We start from the raw sequence: 26,955 nt of genomic DNA on the forward strand, positions 1-26,955 counted from the left end.
ATGACTCCCTGTAAGAGATGCAGAAAAACATTTCCAAGAAGAAGGCGAGCGTTGAGGGTTTCTTCTCTGATCCTTCTGTTCTGGTGCCAGATCACATGACGCTGAGAACTCAGAGAGAACTGCTCTAATGATGAAATCCTGACAATAAGGATGCAGGGTGTGTTAATGCTGCGTGATGATGAACACAGTGAGCAGGTAGAGCCGGTGACACTGTTCAGGAACATGTAAGGACACTTCACACAGCAGCCAAAACAAATATTGACTTTTAATGACTGAAGGGAACTCTGCGGGCTGTAAAACTCGACCTGAGTTTCAGTGTGAACATGATCTGCATAGCTTAACGCTATCAGGGAACTGCTCACACTCACTTCCTGGGACAACAAATGAACCACAAGTTCTCTTAATAAATGAATCAGCCACACAGTCATCCATTAAAGTGCTTCTTGTTTTATCGTCTGTTTTGTTGTTGACTTTGTTTTGTTCTGTCTCTTCGGTATTCAGCATTTCAAAAGATCTATCTAGGGACGGACACTTTGGGATGTTTCAGGATGTTTCAGCACCTGTGTGTCCGATCAAACTTCAAGGTGTTTGTTTGCTCTTACTGACGTCGTCTCCTCCTCCTCCTCCTCTCTAGATCCTTGCTTTTGTTCTCTTACTCTCTGATGTGCGTCGCTTTGGATTAAAGAGTCTGCTATGTGAATTAAAGGATTGTACTTTATTTAATTTACTGGAAGTTGTAGGACACTTAAAGTCAGGAATCTTTGAAAACAGTCAAGTTTTTGGAAAACTTTCATCAGAAATTATTCGAAGCTGTGCTGACAAGACAATTTTCTGAAACTTTCAGGAGAGTTTTTCACACATTTTTAAGGAATTTTTAAATAGAAAATGACTTTCAGAATCTTTTAACAAAATGTTGGAAACTGTAACAGACACATTTGGGAATTTCTAGAGACTTTCATCAGAAATGTAGAGAAAGTTTTATGGACATTTTTAGAAAGGTTTATAAAAATTTGAGGGAATCTTTTTAAAATTTTATGGACATTTTCTTAACTATCAACCTTTTGTTGACAGAGGTTAATATTTATTTGCCGTTGGACAAAGACAGGGAAGTTGTTTGTTGCAACAACAACAGAGTGATTCTAAATTGCAGATTTTTTTTGAATGACCTCATACGGACCCCCAGGCAACCGAGCTAATCATTTATGGAACCTAACAGAGATCCATTTTGGTTTACAGGGACTTTAAGTAGAAAACCAACAACAAGGCGGTCGAGCTGACAGGAAATGAACTGAAGCTACCTGTGAAACTATTCTTGCCCTTCTTCTTGCGGCTTGTGACGGTGAGGAACTCGTCCGTGAGCAGGTCGAAGGCGGTGGCGCGGCGGTCCGGGTCGGGCTCGAAGCAGCGCAGGATGAAGGCTTTGGCCTCCAGGGACATGGACTCAGGGATCTCTGGGTGAATCTTAAACATACCAACCTGCAGAGAGACACACAAGAGAAGGTGGAGCTCTGAAATGAATATGAAATAAAAAAAACACAGGGTGCATGCCTCTGCCTTTATGGAGGAGGAAAGTTAACCCAGTGCTCTATGAGACATGAGCACCAGGCCCGGCTGTAGCTCGAGGCAGCACTTGTGAGCAATAACACTCACAAGTTCAAGGCTCCCCTGACTATAAGAAGGTTAGAAATTCCTGCCGTTGCTGTTGAGGAATGTTGCCTTAAGATCAGCTTGGAGATGCCCCTCCCTCGAGACATTCCTCGAGGATGAGTGAAGAACCTTTGAGGACTCTTTTACTATTTGTGAAAACCCGGCCCTCCTCACAAAGATGATGGGATTGCATTTGCAGTAGCATGAATTCTGTGATGTGTCGGTTTCCGTTTTATACGTTCTGTTTACTACAGGATCTTTTCCGCACAGTAACATACTCCCTCCTGGTTTAAATTCACAGCCCTTTAATTAAATTACATCTTATGGAAAGTTCCATGATTGAAGCTCTGACAGGAGCGTTTTAATGCTTTCCAGACGCTCCACAAACATCTTTACTGTCTTTAATGGGCTGCACATGGCTTACAACAATATTTCATTGGAGCCCCCCCCAATTACATTTCCAACCAGAGCAAATACACAGCGAGTACAATACTTCACACAAAGACCCGCACACGCACAGAAACTGGGATGAAAGACATGAGGGAATCTCGGTGAGCTATGCATGTTTGTGTTCAAACAAATGTTCGTGCATTGTCATCGAGTTTCTGCTGGTCTCGATCACGTTACAGCACACAGGTGGAAACACAAGGCAGGTGCAGAACAGCTGATTCACTGGTTTTGTTTACATAAAAAGGGAACTGATACGTGCAGACGCTACTAGGCCTGCCTATTAATTCTTCTGTCGGCATTAGAGAAAAAGCATCTATTAAAAACACAGTGAGCATTAAATAATAAATGAAGTAAACACAGTGGAGTGAAGGAGCAGGCTGGAGAAAGAAGTTTTAAACAACACACTACACCAGCTTAAAGTCAGCATGTTTTATGTCCATCACTGGTTTATTCCAGTCCAGCTGTAACGCAAAATCTTTAATTATAATTTAGCAGGAGAAATAAGTTCCCATGTACCTTCATCATGAGGTTTCTGTAACTTAGGTAGAAAGCTCGGAAGTGTCTTTCTAGTCTAGTCGTGAGGATAAGTCATTAATTTGATGTTTTTCTGGATGGTGGTTCGGTCAGATACAATCTCCATGACGGATGTGTGAAGACAAAAGAAACATTAAACAGGGACGTGATTGGCAAAACACACATGCACACGACTGACGTACAAAAAGAAGAACAGCTTAATTGTCTAAATTCACAAAAACTGTACCTGCAAGTTAATCATATTTAAAATATCTGTTTGTCTTTATCTACAACGTGTTGGTCAATGAAATAGTTAAAGTTGTTGATGTTTCATAGTCAGCATGATTAGGCAAAAAGGGGATGAGGGGGGGGGTTAACAGGATGATGTTCATTAGAGTCAAAACCAGTGAGTGAAAACTTGTTCTAAAGGAAAGATTCAGCTTCAATGCATGAAATGTCTTTAGTTGGTTTGCAGAACCAGATCGACAAAATGTTCTGACTTTTGGTGCCAATGTGCAAATTAGCGAAAGCAACAGGAAGCAGATGGTTCACTAAAACAATAAAATAAAACTGGATTAATATATCAGATTATAAATAAAACATCAGGGGAGCAATTATCAGCACTGAGACTTAAAAATGAACCACACTCCCAGCTGCAGCTGTTCTGTTGTTTAACACTTTATGGAAGATTTCATCACAGACACAGATGTTCATTTGCTAAAATGAAGCTCATCATTACCCAGTGGGATGAAGGATGGAGTGTCTGCTCTCACCTTGAACATAGCTGCCTGTGGTTCTCCCAGTTCATAGAAAGGCGGTTTCCCAGTCGCCATCTCTATGATGGTGCAGCCCAGAGACCAGATGTCCGCTGGTTTACCGTATCCACGAGGACCCTTGTCAATGATTTCAGGAGCCATGTACTGTAATGTGCCTAGATGATAAACACACACACAGACAGACAGCGGGTTATTTAGTATTTAGTTAATGTAGATAGTTAGTTACTGTTTGTGGAAGTGTTATTAATATAATGTTGAACGTTCCACATCTTTCTAACTTAAAGGAATAGATCGTCATTTATCTTATTTTGCTTCTTTTGTCTTGCAGAAGAAAAACAAATCAACCCCACAACATCTTTGTGTCTCTAAAATAAACAAATTACATTTAGTTTGAACATAACCGACAGATTTTTATGATGAAATAGAGGAGATAAGTACGCTGTAAGCTTTTCTGTTATCTTAAGAACGAGCTAGGCTAGCTGTTTCCAGTATTTATGCTAAGCTAGTCTAGCCTAGCTTGTTGGCTCCAGCTCAATTCTAACATGAGCTGCAGTTTGATAAGAGCTGCATCGATCTTGTCGTCTAAGCCTGTGCAGGAAAGCAAATGAAAACTGAACAGGTCGACTTTCTTAGAGATGCTGTCTGAGCTTTGAGTAGCTGTTCTTGTACCGTTAGAGTTAGCTTAGCTTAGCTCTTAGTGAAATAAAAAACTAAATCCTTCCTTAGCTTGTGAACATGGTTTAATTGTTGTTTTATTAGTGAGGGGATCTCAACCAGATAAAACACAGAACTATAGTTTTTAATACCAACATTTGTACAAAGAAAACATAAATCTTAATTTGTGAACTTTTTTGTAACATTAACTGTTGTCCTTCTTCATGGTCCAACTCCAGCTATACAGATATACAGATATACATTATATACACCAATGTATACTGTAGATATTGAAACATACAGATATGAGAGTGGTATTGTTTTAGTAGTCTAACTTTTGCAAGAAAACTGGAGCTTTCCCAAAAAATGCTAAATGTAGTTTTGGATGCTATCTGCAGTGAGCAAGATTAGCTGTTTCAAGTCTTTATGCTAAGCTAGGAGGTTTTAATTTAGCATAGAAGTTTTCAAACTTTAAGAAAAAAAGGAAATAGAAATAAGGCCAAAATATTTAGCTTCTTATTTAAAAGGGAATTCAGTCAGAAAATTCACGTTTGAAATGTTTAATGCAGCAGCCAAACGAAGTTTTGTTTAGCTTCTCGGCTCTGACCTCATCAATCTGAGCAGATTTGTTTCTGTTTTATTTTCTCACAGGAGCTCTGCAGAAATGACGTCGTCATTTATTAACTTAATCACGTGCAGAGGAAGCAAACTCTGACTTCATTATATGAGGCTATAAACGTGGAAAAAGCAGAAAAAAAAGGAAGTCAAACCAGCTTCCTGCTTTAAGAAACCTTTATGCACTTTGGCTCTTTTTGCATTTCATATCTCAGCGTCTGACATCAGTGCTCAGGTGTATGAAAAGCACAGCAGAGAGAGAGAGAGAGAGAGAGAGAGAGAGAGAGAGAGAGAGAGAGAGAGAGAGAGAGAGAGAGAGAGAGAGAGAGAACTGCTAACAGTTTCAAGGCCACAAAGTGCTCCACAGAGAGTGATGGTAAAAGTGACATCAACGGTGGATGAATGGAGCAGATGTAAAAGCCAAAAATAGCTCAAATCAAGTCTTTTCATGAGTTACCTCTGTTCTGAGGCGATACATCAATTCTTACTAATGACCAATCAGGTTCAGAGAGCTTTCTCAGGGCCTCGGAGAGCAGCAGCAAAGAGCCTCTGTTATTTTGTGCGTGTTCTTATAATAACAGCTCCCCATTGAAAAGACTCTTTTGTACTAATAATAGCCGGCTGGGCGGTAGTCGCTGCTTTTAGAAGCTTGTGTACTGAGCTAAAAGCAGGGCAGGGGAGCATTTATAGCAGGCCTGGTCTATAAAAAGGAGTAGCCCAGTTTTCTGAAAGAGTTCCACCTTTCAGGGTAAGTCCCTGCACGTCAGCTGACCGAGGGTGTTATCTGCTGAAACCGCTCTACTTCACACGGGTACAAAACGCAGCCCTGACGTGACCGCAGACTCGTGGCCAAAACAAACGCCTCTTTATAGAAACAGTCTAGCTATTATCAGTGATGTCATTTAGTGGCCGAGGAGCGGAAAACGGGGGTGACTGCTGTGAAAGAATGACAACAGGAGATGAAGTAGTGTCTGAGTGAGGTTACCTCACCGCTCAGCTCAGGCAAAAGTTTAGTCCATTGTTTCATTGAAAGGGGATTTTGAAGAACTGTAATGGAGAGTTTTTTCTTTTTTTTAAAGTTGTAATTTCCATCACGCGCACAAATCATCGGTGCAAGCTGCTAAGTAACCGAATTGATAGTCAGGAAAATAGCTACTTTTTGGAGGCACAGTTTGAATGTGTCTGAACAAGAGCTCTCTAGCCGATGTCCCGGTAGGTCTTTAAACTAGAGTTCAGGAAAGTGGGACACCATTTGTTGTGATCTAATCTTCACTCCCATTGGACGCGCGCAGGTGTCCATGTGGAGCGCTGAGCCCAAGGTAAACCTTTTGATTTTACATCCGCGCAGCGTTCACAGACAGCAAGCTCAGCGCCATGCTTATCTGAGGGGGCCTTCACATGTGATGCAATCCAGGAGAGGAAACTGCAGACCAATCACAGGGCTTGCAGTCTGCTTTGTTTCGGCAGCATAGTGACATCAGCACGTCAGGCAACCTGTGCCATATGCTACGGCCTAGATTCCACGCAGGAGAATAAGTCAGGTGTGGTGGGGGGGGAGTAAGGAAAATGTTTTGTAACCACTGCTTTAAGAGAAATGTTTTTGAGCTCAGTGTGAACAGGAAGCATCGATTCATCGACTCTCTCAGTCTGTGGCATCAGAGCGTACCTGTGAACGTCTCAGTGCAGGGGTTGATCCCTGCCAACCTCTTGGATGTGCCGAAATCTGAAATCTTCAGGACGCCGCTGTAGGTGTTGATGAGAACGTTATCACCCTGTGGATCACAAAGAAACAGCAGTGAGAACGGACTCGCCCCGTCACCTCGCCCGAGGAATCTGACTCTGCGATGGTTTACAGATTATATGACATGCTCGCCCAATCCTTGTGTAAGTGGCGACAAAAACACACGGCAGGTCACAACACGGTGTGTGGGAGGAGGAGGAGCGCGACACATCCCCGCCAAAACAAGGTGATTAACATTTACTGATGATGCTTATATGACCCTGTTGTTAGTGCAGGTGGATGCAAGAGGAGGGGGGCTGCTGACCCTAATCACTGTGTGTGGGGGAGGTGTTATCAGTGTCTGTCATAACAGAGAGAAAAACAGAGAGGTGATTTTACATTACAGGGGGGGGAGACAGGATTACTGTTTTAGCCAAAGAGCTGTAGAGGAAATGTTAAACAGCAGTGAGCAGCTCAGATTCTGTTTGAATGAATTCACACCGAATCTCATTTATTGCACACAGTTTTCAAACGGAGGGAGTGCTGCAATCAATGTTTTTCTGAGCCAACACATCGCTCCGTGTCTTGTCGTATCAAGTCGCATTGTATCCTAATCTGTCCATCATTTTCTTATCTTAGCATGTTGTATCTATTGGATCTTACCTTCTCTCCAGTGTGCCTGTATGTGTTTAATGGACATGTTTTACTCTTATTTTATCAAATCCGTCCTCACTTTCCCATATGTTACGTCGTACGAGTCACTCCCCATTAGAAATTGTAACAGACTGCGTAGTATTGTCAAAGTTTTTCTGGCAAAAACTGCAGGTTTGTGTCTGAATGACTGAGCACACCTGTACAAAGTCAGGACTTTAAAGAAGGCCCAGCTAGTCCTGGCTGATTGATCTCTTTTGATCAGGGAGTTTTTCGTGCTTCAGATACCATGTATACATATAAGAATACATGTTTTTCCCAGATTGGATTTCCAGTTCAAATAGCTCTTATTTCACAAGCAAACTGCCTGAATCTTCAATCTATTACAGTAAATAGATCATCCCTGTATCATATAAATCGATGTTAATTCACAATTGCCCCTAAACGCAGCCTGGTTGAGCATCCTTATACTGATATATATAATAATAATAATAATAATAATAATAATAATAATACATTATACATGTGTCAGGTGGACTTAATGGAAACAAGTCTGCAAGAAGCCAGTGCAGCCATAAAAAGTGAAGAAAAAGAACAGTCAGATAACGTCGGTTCACCTTGATGTCTCTGTGAGCGATCTGGTTGTCGTGCAGGTACTTGAGTCCCTCCAGGATCTGTCGGGTGTAGAAGCCGATGGTGGACTCGTTGTTTTTTAGAGGACCCCACTTGGACCTCAGCAGTGCAGACAGACTCCCTAAAGACCACGGAAATAAGACAAACAAATATGAATATACTCTGTCACAGTGCACACAGTCTGCAATTCAGGGTGTCGTTTTTATGCCTTTATTGAAAAGACAGGGCAGTGGATAGAGTCAGAAATCAGACAGGGAGAGAGAACGGGGAATGACTTTGAGGACAGGGAGCTACAGGTCTGATTGGAACCCAGGCGGCCCGCTTTCAAGGAGTTAAAGCCTCTGTACATGAGGCGCTCACACTAGGCTACGGTGTTCTCCAGTCACTTTGAGTTTTCTTTTGTTTTAATCAAACCGACGAATCATGAAAAATCTTCCTCTTTTATGTTTTACTTTAGAAACTGTTTGATCAACTGGATGCTGAAATAATGAATGTAACCTTTGGTCTTTTGAGATAACAAGATTTATTTCCTCAGCTGATGAAAGAAAGTCTTTGGCTCTCTTACAACTGATAAAATATATCAGAGAAAATGCACCTTTAAAAACTCACTGACGTTACCTGAGAGCAAAGTGTTTTTTTTTTTCAGTCGAATGATTCTTATTGAAGGATTAAGTATAAATGATGAAGGAAACACGTGATGATAACAAACAACAATCACTGATACTTAAGACTTGTTCTATGTAACATCACACCTTGTCGATTTTAAATTATTCTCCTTTCTGTGAATCAAACTTTGTTCCTCTTTTTGAAGACTCACCTCCAGGGACCTGCTCCATGAAGATCTTAATGAATCCGTTCTCGCTGATGGATCCGAGGTACTGGACGATGTTTTTGTGCTTCAAGTGCTTGTGAAGAGCGATCTCCTCGTGCAGCGGCTGAGAATACCTGTGACAAACAAAACATGTTACAGTCCACGCTCAAAAAGAATAACACAAAGGACAACGACTGCACTTTAAAGAGCGAAGTCGTCGTGGTTCTCTGTAGAGAGTCGTATCATTATTTATCTCCTCTTTGGTGAGATTTTTGGAGAATTTTAATGAAAACTTCCTTTGCGTCAGTACACATCATTCATCCATTTAACATCCCAAGGTCCCTCTTTTTTGTGCTGACACATAAAAAAATAACTTGATTCAGAAATTGTAAATATCTTAATAAAAATAGCTCAAGACACCTGAAGTTTGTCAGACTATAAAAATAACTACATACTCACCTTACTGTAAAACAATAATTGCATTATTTAAATTGTTGCCTATTTTTTACATAATTGATGACATTTTATTTTTTAGCAGGAAATTTGGTTGAAAACTACAAAAATAAATTGTAAAAACTACTTTAATTCTACTTTAACCCAAGTTTTTTTTACTTCACACGGCCAAGACAACGAGCGACCATAGATAAGAACAAAAAACAAGGTACATGAGTGTAACAAAACAATAACACCAGCAGATATTTATCAAACTCGACCAAAACCATAAATAAACATTACACAAAAAGTAAGATAAGTAAGAGAAGATATGGCATGTTTTTCATGGGCGCAACCCACTTTCTGAGCTCTGCTGCTCATCCCACAAATGCATGTTCCTTACCACCATTTAAAAGGGAAATAAAGAGGCTGAAGCATTGTTACAACATAGAAATATTCTACCAAACACAAAATGTCCTTACTTTTTGTGCGATGTTAAATCAGTCAGAACATCTACAGTCTTCATCCTTTTAAACTCAATTTAAAAGCCTCTGATGAGACCAGAGCCTTAAGTTTTAGGTCTTTTTCTAATTCTTTTCATATTCTGCAGAGAGAGAAATCTGACAATGTCATTATCACTGCATCATTCTCTAAAAGACTAAAGCACAGAAACAGCGAGGTTGAGTCTTGATAGGAAGCCTTGCTGTGATTTTCTTTCACATTCAGCTCTCTGCATGAATCACGCCCTCTGTTTCTCTGTCTTCAGATTTCAATCCACTTCTAAATTATTTACCTAAATCCTCTGCATTCTCTGCAGTCGAGCGGCCTGCTGACTAGCTAATGTGTTTACTGGAATAAAGTTTGCAAGTAAAATCCGCTCGTCTGTGAGAAAGTCATGAAATCAGAGAAGAAGAAGGAGGAGGAGGAGACGTTGCGTTGAGCGGAGACAGAGAGGCGGGAATCCATTCACTGGAATCCAGAAACCCTCAGAGACTCTGCTGCGCTGTGCTCGAAGCAGCACTTTTCTTAATGATGCTCGACGTTAGTGCTGAACATGATGAGGCATTAACAGCTCACACACCTGTTAACACTCGGGCTGTAATTTCAGCTTTGCACAGGAAAACAATTGGGAGATTTGCAAAGATTGCTAAAAATGCAACAAAGTGTGTCCTGAGGGTGGCTTCAAATTAAACCTGTTCATCCTCCTCAGATCATGAATGTGCTAAACGTAATCCAAAGCAATCTCTAAAATGAGATTCCACAATATCCTGAGTGCAATTATCATAGTTTGGTGTTATGTTTGCACCTCGGTAAAGTTCAGGAAGCTGCCATAAAATGTTATGATTCATCCTCTGGGGAACATGATTATCCAGGGAAATTGCAGTGTGTGCTCAGTTTTGTTAGAGCAAGCGATAAGCAAGCTTACAGAGCAAGCAATAGAGGTTCATCTCATTTACCAACAAAGATGAGGAATTTGATCAGATAAATTCCTTACCAAGAAATTTCACTGAGACTTTACAGCAGCACTTCATCAAATTACAAATAAAGAGAACTCTCCTGTGAAGACTCTCACCTGCTGTCTCTCTCGGGGATTTCTTTGATGGCCAGTCGGACCTGGTTGCTGAGGTCTCGGCCCGCGTACACCACTCCAAATGTGCCTTTTCCTAGAACCACCCTATCGCCATGCTCGTCGTACTCGTAGTCGTACTGTGGAGACAAGAGCATGCAGCCATCGTTTTATTAGTTATAAAGGGATCCTAATGATGTGTAAACAATGACTTTGATGACTCACTCTAAAGTCCAATAACACACACTAAGTGATTCAATAGACCACAAGTCAAGCGATTTCACACACAGATTAAACATTTACAATTACAACATGTTAATATGTTTGCACCCCAATATTTTGTTTTAAAGCCATCTTCATCCTGCATATCGGACATTTTTGTTTTTCTCTTTTACTGCTTTATGTCTTTGGCGGCATTGATGTGCTCTGGTTCCATTTATTACACTGCAGCATTGTTTTTTTTGTGTTGTATAACATTAGTTCTCTCTTCTTTCTCTATTGTACTATTATTTTTAAAACATGTGATAAATGTTGACAGGAAACAAGCTAAGACCCTGGTTTGAGGACATGTTTTGGTAAAATGAGGGAGTGAAACTGGGGCAGAGAGATAGCTGACATGTTGATTCTTATGTTACATCAAACACTGAAATACATAAAAACCTGTTTGACATTTGATCCCTGCCTCTCGGCTGAGTCAAAGAGGGTGCGGCAGCATTTTGGGATAATTATCTTTTCTTTTCCCGAGGCTCCACTGGGACGACAGGTGAAGACAGCAGCAGGTGTCTGTTCTGTCAGAGCTTACAAAGCAAACCAGCTGAATCCAGGTCTGATCACAGCAGGTTAGTCTGCAGTTATACAAAGTGTGCAGCTGAGTTTTGATCTACTTCTTTGGAATCTGAACAGGACGAACTGAATTTAGTAAAAGCTTGACCGATGTAATGACTAGGACAGCTTTTTGTAAACTGAAACACGCGCTGATGGCTTAGCGGTTAGGTTGCAACCCCATGAACAGAGGCTACGGTCCACCAAACAGGCGGCTCTGTTTCAAGTCCGACCTGTTGCTCCTTCTCAGCGTGTCATTCCCCACTCTCTCTCTCTCTGATTTTTCTACTCTATCCAGAGTCCCATATAAATAAATGCAAAAGCCCAAAAATGAAAACTCTGTCATTATGTTATAAAAATGTAGAGACATAAACAGGCTCATTGTTTCTGTGTGAAAAACTACTACTGGAGAATTAAAAAAAAGTTTACTATTTTGCTAAATCCTCTGTACAGAAACATTTTTTTTTTTTAAAGATCCAATCCAATACCAATACCGTAAAACTCCAAATAGAAACCCACCCTGATTTAAGGCCCAGTCCCTTTGACTAGCCTTCCATAATGTGCATTATGGCACCTCGGTTGATTATTTGTTATATTTTGCTCCTTTTTTGGGTTTTATATTATTTCCAGTAATTAGCAATGGGCGTGGTTTACCTTATTTTTACCTGTGCATTGGGTTGGCGGGAGACTAGACTGTGAACAGATTTTAATCAGATGCTCTGATGCTTTTAGTGTTGAAATAGTTTGTGGGGAGAAAAAGCAGCAAGACATAGAAAATGAAGATGAACTTCAACATCCGTCCAGGAAAGACAGAATAATGCTCGTATGTGTGCAGTTCATGAAGCGAGTCAGCACACACTTTTACGATACTTGAACCATTTCAATATCAAGTCTTGAAAATCTCTGTTTCATGATCACCTGTGTTGATAAGCTCGCTTACTGTTTTCAGTTGACTTAACTTTTATTGAAATGAAAAACTTTGAAATCATTAGTTGGAATAAAGTTTTTACGGCTTGAAAACTATCTGAGCAGATTCCTCAGTCATCTCACCTCTAAGGCGTCGTTGTCACAGTCCCCCTCCTCCGGACCTTTCCAAGCCTCCTCTGCTATGCTGTTGACCAGATCACAAAACCTGCAGAAAGAAAGAAAATACCTGATCAGTCCAAACAGATAGAACTATAGATTACTGATTCCGAGGGACATTCAAATATGCATATATATTGCAGTGCACATGTAGTCTGAGAGCAGTTTTAATTGCACATGTAGTCTGAGAGCAGTTTTGCACATGTAGTCTGAGAGCAGTTTTACACATGTAGTCTGAGAGCAGTTTTAATTGCACATGTAGTCTGAGAGCAGTTTTAATTGCACATGTAGTCTGAGAGCAGTTTTGCACATGTAGTCTGAGAGCAGTTTTACACATGTAGTCTGAGAGCAGTTTTAATTGCACATGTAGTCTGAGAGCAGTTTTAATTGCACATGTAGTCTGAGAGCAGTTTTGCACATGTAGTCTGAGAGCAGTTTTAATTGCACATGTAGTCTGAGAGCAGTTTTAATTGCACATGTAGTCTGAGAGCAGTTTTAATTGCACATGTAGTCTGAGAGCAGTTTTGCACATGTTTTTTGAGAGCAGTTTTACACATGTTGTCTGAGAGCAGTTTTACACATGTTGTCTGAGAGCAGTTTTACACATGTAGTCTGAGAGCAGTTTTAATTGCACATGTAGTCTGAGAGCAGTTTTACACATGTAGTCTGAGAGCAGTTTTACACATGTAGTCTGAGAGCAGTTTTACACATGTTGTCTGAGAGCAGTTTTACACATGTAGTCTGAGAGCAGTTTTACACATGTAGTCTGAGAGCAGTTTTACACATGTAGTCTGAGAGCAGTTTTACACATGTTGTCTGAGAGCAGTTTTACACATGTTGTCTAAGAGCAGTTTTACACATGTAGTCTGAGAGCAGTTTTGCACATGTAGTCTGAGAGCAGTTTTACACATGTTGTCTAAGAGCAGTTTTGCACATGTTTTTTGAGAGCAGTTTTACACATGTTGTCTGAGAGCAGTTTTGCACATGTAGTCTGAGAGCAGTTTTACACATGTTGTCTAAGAGCAGTTTTACACATGTTGTCTGAGAGCAGTTTTACACATGTTGTCTAAGAGCAGTTTTACACATGTAGTCTGAGAGCAGTTTTGCACATGTAGTCTGAGAGCAGTTTTACACATGTTGTCTAAGAGCAGTTTTGCACATGTTTTTTGAGAGCAGTTTTACACATGTAGTCTGAGAGCAGTTTTGCACATGTTGTCTGAGAGCAGTTTTGCACATGTAGTCTGAGAGCAGTTTTACACATGTTGTCTAAGAGCAGTTTTGCACATGTTGTCTGAGAGCAGTTTTACACATGTAGTCTGAGAGCAGTTTTACACATGTTGTCTGAGAGCAGTTTTGCACATGTTGTCTGAGAGCAGTTTTGCACATGTTGTCTGAGCTCCATTAAGCACATACTGTGATAGTAAGTGTTGGTATTTAGCAGATGGTCTTATCCAGACGAGGTTTCAGTGTGTTTACATGCACACTGCCCACACATAAACATACAGATAATGACCTTCATCACCGTCTCCGAACACAAGCTGTGAATTAGCACGTCGCCTTGTCATGCTGTCACACACTGTATGCCTGCAGGTGTTCATACATGTGTGCTTCTGCTCTGCGTGCACACTTACCGATCATGCATATGCACAAACACAATCAGGCTGCATCTCTTCCTCTTTCAATCCCCCTTTTATCTACCTTTTTCCTCCTCACCTTTCCTCACCCCTCCCCTCCCCTGCTGTCACTCCATTTGCTTTGTATTAAAAGGAGAGCGGCATCATGACAACAGCAGGCATGACTCACTGACTCTCACACGGCACATAATGGAACTGGAAGTGCTCGGGAGCGTCTGATGCGAGAGTCACAAGTCTGAACACTCTGTGCTTCGCTGAGCCGCTAGTGAAGACACGGCGGTGCAGAGGGGAGACAAGGTGTGCTGGTGGTGATAGAAAGTGTGAATGTTGCCACCTGAAAACTGAGCTGACAACAGTGTCTAGGGTTTGGTAATAACAGAGAAGAAGAAAACTCACACCTGAGGGAGGAAGTTTGAAATCACTCCAGACTGATATATATATTTAGAATCATAAAAATCAGAACTGTTTTCTTTTTGGTGTGAATAGTTTGTTAGAACCAGTTCTGAGTTTTATGTTCTTAATCTGCAAAGTTATTGTTCACTTTGTGTCAGGAGGCAAGACATGACGTAAAAAAGAAGCTGCAGAAATCCAAGATGGCCGACGAAACGACAGAGTCCGACTCTTTTTAATCGTAGGTATTCACAGTATCAACTAGTGAATGGAGAAGAACATGAGCTATAAAGAGTATGAAGCTGTTCTGGTACGTGCACAGAGATCGCGCTGGTCTCTCACCAGTCGGGTGATGTGAACGTCATCACCTCAGCTTGCTTGCCTGCTGTGAATTTTCCTGAATATTTTCCAGCTCCATACTTTAATCAGCTCACATCACAAAGAAATTTCATCAGGTGGCTGGCAGGAAAAAGTCCAGTTAAACCATGCACCTTATAACTTATCATTTACTATCTAGTATTTAGCCTACTTGCACATAGCTCTGTATATATTTATTTATTTCTCGTTTACTGCACATAGTTATGGTTACATCTGTTCACATCTGTTAGTCCGATCACTGTCCACTTATATCTACTCCTTTATATTTTGTATTTTTAAGTTTAAGCTTTAAGTTGTATTTAAATTGACACTTTATATTTAGGTTAAAATGTTTCGTTTACTTGCACTGTTGTTATTTTACTGCTCTGTGTGCCTTTGAATTGCCCCCCAGGGACAAGTTTTTTGAATTTGAATTTGAAAGTTGGGGTGAAAGAATTTGGCGTTTTTGGCCATCATGAAACTTTCATGAGTTTTGTGCATGTGTGAAATCAACAACATTTTCTGAAAAATGATTTGTCATTTTCAGCTAGTTTTTAAGAACTGGCTCATAAAACTCAAAAGCATGAATTTTAAAGTAGTATAAAGAGGCCAGTTAGCCATTTTGATCACTTTAAGGGAGGTTTTATAATGTTTCCAACATCTGTGCTTCATGATGTCAAACAAACAAACACAGACAGACAGACAGACAGACCAACCTTTTACAGTGCATCTCCGTGCAGAAATAAATCTGGAAGTCCTCGGCATTGTGAAGGACGTAGAGGAAGGCACTCCGCTCGTCAAACTTGGAGATGCTGAAGAGAAACGGTTCACGGTTAGATGGACAATCATCACATGAGAACAGACACGACTCAGAGGGAATAAATGAAGCCTTTCAGTCGACTTATGACATCAGCCATCAAGTCTGTGGTAGGAGATAAATGAGTTTTTGTTCCTGCATGTGGATGGACACTGCATGAAAACCCAGTGAATTAGATTTCACAACAGTGAAGTTTGCAGTATTATGGGTAAGAATAGTTCTCTTCTGGGCAAAAGACTCAGGACTTTTTTTTTTTTTTGCTAATTAAATTCTGTTGAATTTTGGCACAAAACATGGAGAGCTTGAGTTCAATAATTAAATGGGAACATCTTTATACGGCGAAATGAGCACTTGTCCAGTTCTAAGCCTTTGTGCCAAGGCCGGAGCTGCCTACCCAGACAACGGAGCGACTGTATGTGTGGCCGTTTTGTTGCTCGCAGAGCTGCTTTTGTGTCCTGCTGACTGTCTGCAGGCTGAGTGGGCACAGAGAATGAGTAGTTCCCTAGCAACATGTGAGCAAGGCCCTCCAATTCTCCCTCATCTGACTCTGAATTCCTTTGAGGGCCGTGGAAAAAAAAAGAAAGAGGCTCATTGAAGACGTGATGAAAACTGACTGTGGCAGACTGTCTGTGGTATTAATGGAGCAGTCTGAGGCGGTCTGTGAGAGGAGAAGTCGTAGTGATGTACACGTCTGCATGCCTTTTTCCATTATATGCATTCAATAAAATCAATGGCAATGTTTAGATACCTCTGCTTATAACATATTAAACCAAACTGTTAAAGCATCTACAATAAACTGAAAATGCCTCTTACATTTTTGATTTCGTCAGTAAGTTTTTCATCCATCCTTAAATCAGTCTTGCTACATTTTGTACACATTTATGTTAAAATTTTTCAGAGTAAAGATTACGCACTCTTAAAAAAAGTGGTAACTCCAAGCACAGGTTTGCCCGAGTACAGCGTCAAGAAGCTGCGGGTTGGACTATTATGATTTATTATAGATTACCAACTTGTTGTTATAAGACATCACATGCTGTCATGTTGAAAAAGAGATTTTAATCTTGATTTCTTATTTTCTGATCATATTTTTAGGTTTGCTGTACTGCTGTTATTGCATATTAGCATGCTAACTGTAAAAGCTAAACTGATTTTTTTTATTGATGGCACAACTTAGCAAGGTGAGAAGTATAAAATCATTCAGTTGGGACCTCTTTAAAGGAGTCGTGCCATCCCCCAGACATACTCTGACGTACGGCTCTTGTCACTTTTAGGGACATTGCGGAGCTTGACAATTTTCTCCTAACCCTCTGTCTGGAGATACATTCAAACCAATCAGCCTCTGGAGACAGGTGTGAGGTCTCCGGCTCATCACTCATCTGTATTATGAGCGGGTCATTATGAGCGACTGCGGACACTGACCTGACACCTCGCACTGACGTGGCGCTGAAGTTCCACTCATGGATCCCCTTGTGCTGCAGAACAGAAAGAAACAGTTATCATGACGGCTGCAGGGAGAGCCTCAATCAAAGTGTCCCCCCGTGGTAGACACGGCACTGATTGATAATGGCAGAGTGATGATAGTATTACAGCTGTAGCATGAGTTGATTGAATCCACAGCAATAAGAAGACATTAGTGGTTTTATTACGTTAGCTGACGAGCTTGAATGAAATGAAAATATGAAGACTGTGTAGCTGATGAAGCAGATTTACAAGGATCTTTTTCAAATAGGCAGACCCATTTTATTAATAAGCTGCTGAGCCAGAGAGCAAAATGTAGGACAACATGAGAAATCATCAATATGGGAGACGCACGCTCCTTCATGACAGGACACAAGCAAAGATAATCACGTCATCTCACAAAAGATAACAAAACAGGAAAACTGATCCTTATAATCCTTCCATTATCTCCAGCTGACAAACACGATGAGTACCTCTCATTCAATCATCAGTGTGTTTACTTAAAGTTACACAATGTAAAGCATCAGTGGTGTTGCTATGGTAACAGTCAGTAGTATACAGAGTACTTCTGAGGGTTAAGCAGCGTATGACTTTGTATAACTCATAGAGTAATTGCCTGCCGGCCAATCGGAAACAAGTGTTTTCTGTGGCTATAGTGAGCTTTCATCAAACTAATTTCTCATGAAAGAAGTTAAAACATCAATGTGTGTTTGAACCAACACACAACATTTCCCCAAAATGTTTATGGGGTTCAGTAGCTCAGGCTTTAAGGACTTGGGTTGGGAACTGGAGGGTTGTCAGTTAAAGTCCCGGTATTGACCAAAGGATGGAAGTTTGTCTGGTTGATGGAGGGGGGCCAGGTCACTTCCAGAGTACTGCCGAGGTGCCCTTGATCAAGGCATCGAACCCCAAACATCTCTGGCCTAATCCCAGTGTAGCAGCCCCACTCTGACCTCTCTCCATTAAAGGCCACATGTTATGCAAAATACACCTTTACCATGTTTTTCTAAAACTCATACTTGTCCCTAGCTTGTCTAATAACCCATCCTCCCCGTCTTCTGCCTGCTCCACTTTTCAGAAAATGTGTGCTTAAACAGACCGTTTGGAGACTTTCCCTTTGTGACATCACAAAGGGCAGTAACCCCTCCCCCAGGTGGGTGACACTCCCACAGCTAGGTGTTTGTTCTGCTCTCTGAGTCTGCCTTTCTACTGTAAACAATAAGGCATGGAGCGGGAAAACCTAATTGACAAGCCCTTCCAGAGAGGGGCGTGTTCAGACGCAGCTCATTTACATATTTAAAGGTACAGACACAGAAACAGCCTGTTCTGAGCAGGGCTGAAATAGAGGGGCTTATAGACATGATCAAATACAGGATCAGAGTGGATTTTCAGCAAGACACTTCAAAGAGATGTTTTGCGTGTGAGAAGCAATAACTACCAATAACAGAGAGTAAAACTGAATCTCCCCTCAGGGATTAATAAAATATATAAATATATAACAAATACTAACTCTCTAACTGTGAGTTCTTCAAGCTGTGAAGAAGCAGAACTGGTGATTCAAAGTTGTTTGAAGATATAAATAACAGACACCCACCTTGTCATCAGGAGCAACATGCCAGATTGACACGGTGTTGTCATCCACATCTTTGTTTATGGACAAATATGACGGTTGGTACACTTTGGTTGGTTCTAATATCAACACCTGGTGAAGAGATGACTGTGTTAAAAGACATTTTTCTATATTTAGTCACAGCTACAGTTTGAGGTTACTGGAAACTTCGTCTAATGCCTTACAGGAAATCGTACAGAGGAGACGTCTTTTTTTGTGGCCTCCACCAGAAAGTCCATCCAGAAGTCCACCAGCTCCTGTTTGGGCGCCGGCTGCTCCACGCCAGGTTTCTTGAACTGTTTGTAGATTAAGATGGTCTCCACCAGCGAGCGAAGATACCTGAACCGGAGAGAAATACAAGAAAACAATAATGATCCATGGAAATAAATCAGAATCCAAACACAGATGTCAAACTTAATCCTGGCTCAGACTGCAGGAGTCTTAAAATCCAAACCCGATTTTGAAATCAGGTAGCATCACACACATAAGGAAAACTTTAACAGATATTATTCTTCATAACCTCAAGCATGCACACACAAAAAGATATGAAAATTGTTGCACATCACATACTACAGGATTACAAGACTATCGTGCCCGGCGTAACCCTTGACCTCACGTAAACAATGGAGCCAGCCGTTAAATTTGCGATTATAATGCTTTATGTAGAGAGTTCAAAACATTTTATAAAGCGAGTTTGAGTGCAGAAATGTCTGGGGAGACGCGGACAACATGGATTGTCTTTTCTTCAGCTAGAGTTAGAGGTCAGATAGTAACTGTCAGATGCATTACAGATGTTCAGCACATCTGTGCAGGTTGCATCTTGCCGCCTGTCTCTACTACTGCCCTCCTATGTCTCATGGGGTTACTTTAGTCACTCGACTTCTGCCAGAACCTTTCATGACGTAATGGTCAAGATTTTAAATCCTAAATATCAAACATGTTTCAAATAAATCAAGGTGTCCTGGACGATCTCGGAACAGATCAGGGACGTTAAGATTGGATCTTTATACCGCTCACGCTACAAGATAATGTGGGAAGATAATCAGAGCAGATGTGAGTCTGGAACACTACTTTGATTATCAGGAAGGGGGAATCAGACCTCATATCGGCCTGATTATCCCGCAGTCTGAGCCAGGATTTGTTAAAAACTTGATTTGCTTCTCAAAAGAAAAAACCCCATCTGTAAACAAAATAATTATTTGCATGGTTTCAGATTTATTCCAGAAAACAACAATATCATCTGCTTGTGTTTTGATACTGGGGCTCATTTGTCTTTCAGACATTAATGAAAACTTAAAGAGTTTTCACAGCAAACAAACAAACAGGGAACAGCGGGGTCTTAAGCACTGCAGATAAAGCAGCTGTACACTGATTACTCCACATGATGTACATCTGATACAGTCTCATGAAATCTGGAGGAATGGATTTACTAAATGAGAACACAATTTGACCAAAGCTAAGAAAAAAAACTTTTATTATATCAGAGAGTGAAGAAAATGGGTCTAATCTCTGCATTACTCTTAAGCAATTCGGCTGTTTGTGCCTCCTGTTGAGGGAAAGTCTTTCTTTCAGGAGCAGATTATTTGGATTCTTGCACATATAACACTCCACCCAAAATGTCACAACTCCATCCTTTCAGGATAAGCAAAGTGCTCACAACATTTTCCACAGATGTGCCCTGAGGTAACAAGGCAACACAGATGGAGACAGATGCTGTTTTCATTTTTTTTTTCTGTGGCAGGCTACTTGAGGACTACTTGACCGTGTTCTCACCAGATGGGGGCCTTGAGTTTGAAGAGTTTCTCGGAGGCCTGGATGACCCGGGTGTTGTCGCAGGCCAGGATGCTGGCGCCCAGGAAGAAGCCCACATCCCAGTAGCTCTGCAGCTTGTCCAGGCTGCCTTTCTTCCCCAGCAGGCTGCTCAGCTTCACCCCTGGAAATAAAGGAAACAGGTAACAGTATTTAATACAACTGGAAGATCAGAATTTCCTAGAAATGTCCAGATTCCTTTCTTACTGTACAGATACAGATTCCTCACAATGTTCAGTTTTAGTTACATTTTTAAAAACATGTATATATATATTTAATCATAACACTTTTTTTCAGTGTTTCAATTGGTTGTTATTTCCACTTCCACATTACAGTCGTTTTAACATGCTGTTTTTTAATGAAAGTGCTACTAAATATATAATTGGACTACAACATCACTGAGACAACAAAATCAAAACTGGAGATGTCCTAATACAGTACCATTTTTATTTTTCCGTATATCAATTTGAATATCTAAACTTAAGGATTCGCAATTCCAAGGGATCCCTCGGATATTAGTGCAATAAAACCAACAGGTTGATGTAATTATTGTCAGCTGTAAGCTTCATTACTAGCTGTGTGTGGATCTACTAGGATGGATTATTATCATCGATTGTTGCAAAGCCTGGATCATCACAGTAAAGGAATCATGAATGAAAACAGTAATTCCGAATCAGCGGCTAGCAGCTCAGCTCGCAGCCCATCCTGTCATGTGTCTGCTGAAGAGTCTCAGAGAAATACGGCCTTTTAACCGGTTTCTAGTATCTTAAATGTAACTTGTTAACACAAAACACATTTTTAAAACATGTCATGGTAAAACACAGGTCGCTGACATTATGCTAGCTTTGGCTAACGCTGCACGTTCTGCGAGCAGCCACTGTTGTGCTAGTAGCAGCGATAATACAAAATGATGTGAGCGCTTCTGACGACAGATGGTTGAATTGATTGAAATACTGATACTGTATTCTAGGTTGTTTTTCAACACTGTAATCATCTTGTAAAGAAGTTTTAAGACTGTATTTTCTCTCAGGCTATGACAAACGGTGATGTCATTTAGCTAATAAAGCTAACGGTGGTGGGGGGGAGTTTGTATGTACTCAAAAAACATGTTTGCACTCTACTTGTTGCATTACTCTCTTTCTGCTCTAAATACTGAATGTTCAATCTAACTGAGATGCTGTTATCGACTCCTGCAAAGGGAAGCTGCTTCTAAATGTCCTGCTGTAGTAATCAGTCGTTTAAAGAGGCAGGAGGAGGTCTAGGGATAAACATAGGGGCAATCAGGGTCTGAAGGGAGAGAGGGTTGGGCTAAATTTAAGGAGCTGCAGACTGATTCCCAGCACTGCTCGCTCTGTTTCTCACATTCCTGAGCCCCTCCGAACCTCACATTTTATTGGACGATTAGGAAAAAAGAGCTTAACAGCATGCTTCATTGCCAAACAGGAGGACATTTTACTTTAAATTATCAGATCATTTAAAAGCAACTAACTAACAAAATAAAAATACATTCCGAGTTGTGCATTAAAACTCTGCAGGCCCCCTCCATTGTTTGGAGCTTTTTCCACTAATGCACTCATGACAATTTCTAGAACATTTCAGGCAGCCTGCCCCCTGAAATCTTCTTGCCTTGCTTGGTCACACATGCGCATGAAAGTGGAAGTCTATCCCTGTCAGACGGGGGGGGGGGGAGGGGTCTCAGAAGGGAAGACATGACATAAAAAGAACAACGCAGAGGAGGCAAACGAAGCAACAGTCTGACACTATAATGAGAATTGTTTGCCTTTATATTCAAGTTTGACATATTCACAATACCAACAAAAGGAACATGGTGGCGGACTGAAAAGGTAATGAAGCAGTTTTATTACGTTACGTTTCATTACGCGTACGGAGGTCGCACAGGAAGCATCCATACGATCTATTGTCGAGTACCTGTCGCAGGTTAGAAACATCATCATCCCCTGCCCGTCGCCTGCGGTGAATTTTTCAGAATATTTCCTGCTGCATTATCGTATTGCCAGGAGTTCTGTTTACTGTAAGTGTGACAGCACCAATAGTTTTGCTTTGGCTGCAGCAAACATCTGCTTTTAGCATCCTCAGATCCAACAGCAGAATTAGCGATAATATAGTGAACACAGCGAAGCTTTTAGCTTACCATCCAGGTAGTTACCTCATGAATTTGAGAAAACATTGGATTATTATACCCTATTGATGTTTTTACACATGTACTAGGCACTTAACAGAATTATACTGAGCCAAATAAATATTCTCCTTTGAGGTAATTTATGTCTCTAATATCTCAAAACCTAGAAGCTAATTGTTACAGCCGCTAGCTGCTAACTTTGCCTGCTGAGTGGTGCTTAACAGATCCCAAACAGCAGGTTATGTGGAGCTTTTTATTTCTCTCAAACAGCTGCCTGTCGCTGTCAAGGGAGTTGAACATAAACCTGCATAGTTACATGTCGTAAAACCAAAACAACGAGCTGAAAGATGATAAAATGCTCTTTGGACTTTAAACAGGAACAGCAAAGTCAGGTGATAATTCCCTGTAGGCTCGTTACTCATCCTAACACATCACATACAACCAGTATACAACATATATACGACGTGAAAATATTGATGAGGGTAGCTTTAACCTGCAGATTTCCATGCATGGATGCCAATTAACAAATCCCAGCTTTCCTTTCATATTTTCCTCTTTATGAAGTTGTTCTCATAAAGGACAGACATCCAGCCTGGTGTCCACTCACCCACTTTGCGGAGCTCGAAGGACGAGTCAAATTGGTGTCCGGCCGCCAGGAGCAGAACAGCGTAGTTGATGCCAGAGTGTAGCGTCGGCTCTGACTCAAACCCCTTTTTAAACCTGAGAGGGAGAGAGAAAATGACTCGAATAAACACTGTCCTCCAACACATGCGTCACATCAAATCCCAAGCACCTCAGAGGTAACGAATGGCTTTCTCGGGGGCGCCGCCCGCTTCCTGAGACGCTTCGCGTTAGAAAAACACATTAAGAGCCATATTGAGTGGGGACCCCAGAACGACACACCACAACTGCGAGAACCCCTCGCCAAACGAGAAATTTCATTTATTTAATGAACAAGCTGTTGAGCTGAGGAGAGGGGCTGTAAATGTTATTAGGGGTTCCCTTTGCCAAGATGCAACACGCATCTGAAAAGTAATCGCCAGATGGGAGCGAGATAACGTAAGCAGCTTATTTGATGGAGAGATGCGAGAACTAAAGAGCAATTTGCAAGATGAAGGCAATCAGCCGCGTGATATTAATTCAACCTCTGTCTGCTATTGTTAGACTCAGAGTGCCAAAATCACAGCCAGACTCAAACATCGGATCGCAATCTAGCTACAGCCGAGGGATTTGCCTGAACAGCCTGAAGACCTGGACTGAAGAAGGTGCTGGAAACCCTCCACATGCGTCTCATTCTGAGTCATCCAGCATCCAGCAGGACATGCAGGTTTTTATCATGCAGTGAATTAAGGTTGTCAAAAAGTACTTTGAAACCTTTCCTCACCACAAGTCATACAATATCTGTTGTAACTAAGCTCTTATTGTGTGGTACAGAGGAAGTGATGCAGGTAGATGATTTTGGTTTCCTTGAAAGATTTCATTAAATATGAAGCTATCTTAATCCTGCAGAGGCCTGGTTTATACAAATATTGCCAGAACTACTGAAACAATCCTTCAAACTAAAGTAATACTCACTAAATTCCTTTTATTATGACATCTTTGTCTCTTGCATCATCTTATTTTAAATCTCACAGAACAGGAGCTTCTGCATTTTGTTCTCATGATTTTGCACGACAGTAATTTGGAGAAACAGGTTGTGCAGTGTTTGCCGTGTTGCACGTCCCTGCTGTAATGAGCGCACATGTGCAGCATTGTGGCCCTCCTTTAAACTTCAATGAGACTTATAATCCTCCTCGCTGACAAAAGGATTTCACCTTCATGATAACAGCGATTAAAAAGGTATTGATTCAGGGATCAACTCTTCATTCAGTGGCGCCACGATGGTATGAGTCACCTTTAAGGTATTCTCTATTTTCGGATTCTGAACATGATGCTCATGCAGACTCAGAATTCAAATCAGCTTTGTTTGCCAGCTATGTTGTGGCAGTGGGGCGTTTATGTTTAGCCCTGTTTCCACCAAGCAGTCGGGTTCAGTACGGCACCCATTTAATGGCGTTTCCGACATCAAAAGTTGGGAATGGTACCAAAATAAGGGATCAGTACCATCCTACTTTTTTGGGTTGTGCTGCTATGATGTCACACTTTTACATAGCTGACACGGCTATCTCCATCTGGCTTACACTCCGCTTACCAAATAAGGGTACGGTTGGCTGTGGAAACACGAGCAAGAACAGTACTGAACCGAACCGGACTGCTTGGTGGAAACGGGGCTGGCTAATCTGTAGTAGAGGTGAGATGTGTGAGAGAGGCTTGGGGGAGCAGTGTCAGAGTTGATTTGCACAGGTGATATCTGTTGGCTTATTGCTCTCTCCTTCTTCGCTCTCTGCAGGAGCATGCTGGAGCTGACTAGAGAATCACACACACACACACACACACACACACACACACACACACACACACACACACGAGCCTGAGCAGCAGGCTGTACTCCTCACTGCAAGGAGGATATTCCGTTGGGACTTCTGATAAAAGAGAACTGATCTCTGGAAACACCGGGAGAGTTAGTTGAAGATGTGTTTATGTCGTTGGATAGAGTGTGTGTGTGTGTGTGTGTGTGTGTGTGTGTGTGTGTGTGTGTGTGTGTGTGTGTGCGCGTGTGTGAGATCAAAGAGACTAAACTCAGAGTTGCTGTAGCCGTGTGCATCTGTTGCGCTGAAACAGAACCCAGTTATGTGTACACAAACAACAAATATGAGTCTGATTTCACCGTGCTCTCTATGTACACAGACCCAAACACACAATATGTCTACAGTGTAACAACAAGGATGTTAAACTAACTCATACAGAGCGTTGGAATGGACTGCAAACAAACTTTTGTTACACACGTTAACGTCGACTTCCTCACCACTGTGTGCCGCTGTCTCTGCTCGACGTGTCGGTGAAGTGAGACTCCAGGAACATGTCCTTATAGATCCGTCCCACCAGGCAGTAGATGTCCGAGGCCACCTGCTCCTCTCCCTCCACCAGTGGCAGCATGATGTCCAGAGCCTTCTGCCTGTCGCCCGGCAGGTTCCTCCTAAACATTAGAAAAGACAAAGACATCAAACTCACACAAACATGCAAAGTGAGACATGTTTGGCAACACTACTGTCAATGTGACGCCCTGAACTTTGACTAATCACAGATTAATGTTTGTCTCTTAACACTCCTTTCATTACATTATTCATTAAGTCCAGGGAACAGGTGCACATCTCCACCCGTTTAACAACAGTGGGATTAATACAACAATTAAAGCACAGCAGTGATTACCAAATGATTATTGCACTCCTCTACCATTGACGCAGAACGATGGTAAGTTTAGATGCAGCAGAACCGGAGATACGGTATGGAAAGCCACACTTCATAATGGAGTGCAGACTTTTCAGTAGACTGAACCCTCATGGTCGTTTTTTGGGTCCACTTCTGTAGACTGAACATTTCAGCATGGATACAAACTTCCTGGTTTTGTGCAGTATGGTTCAGATGCATCCTTTCAGGAAACGAGTTGTATTTTAACACCCATAATGCTGTGCGAAATTAAATGTACAATGTCACTTCACGTGCGCCTCCAAACCAAAACAAACGAGGATGGGGAAAAAAAAACAAGGATGGCCGGATCGGATAACACGCCTCTCAAATGTTAAGTTGTTAAATTGTTTACATGCAATGTGAAGTTTTGTATTATTTACTGAGCCATCGTGCAGATCACATCTGAGCTGTGAGTGTCAATAACACAAGGCGGGTTAATGACGTCACTTCCACACTGAAGGAATCAGACGAAGTAGAACCAAATATCGGCATACTGAACAGGAGGTCCCAACAGGATAGAGCACGGAGAGATGGGACTGTCCTTGCAATTCAGAAGCACCCACAGTCTTTACTATTCCACATATTCTCCTTCCGCAAATCGAATGTTTGTATGTTCGCATTGTAGCCCTCTGCTCCTGAATCGGCCGTTTTTCTCTCAGGTTCTGTTTGTTGTATTATTGTGATTTCTTTATTCTTATAAATGTTGTCAGCTCCTGTATAGTGTTTCTTCAATGCACTGAACAGCACTTTGGTGAGCTGCTGCTGGTTTTGTTTTCTTATCATCAAACTTGTAGTCTTTATCCCCAAACAGCTTTTCCTCAGCAAAAAAAGAAGAAGATTTCAATCCTCGATTAACGGGTTGAAAATTAACAGTCGGAAAAAGAGAAATCAAATTTCACACCGCTCCCTCTGGAATGAAAAGTCTTTATTCAGCTTTTTCCATGAACACAGTCGTTCTCCAGAGAGCGTATAAACACATGTTTTTGTGTTAAATTGCAGGAGTTCTGCCTGAAGTCATT

General features: G+C 41.3%; 1 protein-coding gene across 1 annotated transcript in view; it reads right to left on the reverse strand.

Annotated features, from left to right (window-relative positions):
* The window catches only part of map3k5 (mitogen-activated protein kinase kinase kinase 5), a 77,621-nt gene that overhangs the window by 7,374 nt on the left and 43,292 nt on the right, over positions 1 to 26,955 (reverse strand). The window contains exons 7-20 of the mRNA XM_020639904.3: positions 25,494 to 25,664; positions 23,196 to 23,308; positions 20,413 to 20,572; positions 18,825 to 18,978; positions 18,625 to 18,732; positions 16,992 to 17,044; positions 15,472 to 15,567; positions 12,342 to 12,423; positions 10,476 to 10,609; positions 8,477 to 8,604; positions 7,644 to 7,780; positions 6,322 to 6,427; positions 3,384 to 3,541; positions 1,299 to 1,476 (exon numbers count right to left, since the gene is read on the reverse strand). Coding sequence (XP_020495560.2) covers positions 1,299 to 1,476; positions 3,384 to 3,541; positions 6,322 to 6,427; positions 7,644 to 7,780; positions 8,477 to 8,604; positions 10,476 to 10,609; positions 12,342 to 12,423; positions 15,472 to 15,567; positions 16,992 to 17,044; positions 18,625 to 18,732; positions 18,825 to 18,978; positions 20,413 to 20,572; positions 23,196 to 23,308; positions 25,494 to 25,664 — 1,778 coding nt within the window. The remainder of the gene's footprint in view (positions 1 to 1,298; positions 1,477 to 3,383; positions 3,542 to 6,321; positions 6,428 to 7,643; positions 7,781 to 8,476; positions 8,605 to 10,475; positions 10,610 to 12,341; positions 12,424 to 15,471; positions 15,568 to 16,991; positions 17,045 to 18,624; positions 18,733 to 18,824; positions 18,979 to 20,412; positions 20,573 to 23,195; positions 23,309 to 25,493; positions 25,665 to 26,955) is intronic.

This window comes from Labrus bergylta, chromosome 15, assembly GCF_963930695.1.
Source record: "Labrus bergylta chromosome 15, fLabBer1.1, whole genome shotgun sequence".
Taxonomy (NCBI): domain Eukaryota; kingdom Metazoa; phylum Chordata; class Actinopteri; order Labriformes; family Labridae; genus Labrus; species Labrus bergylta.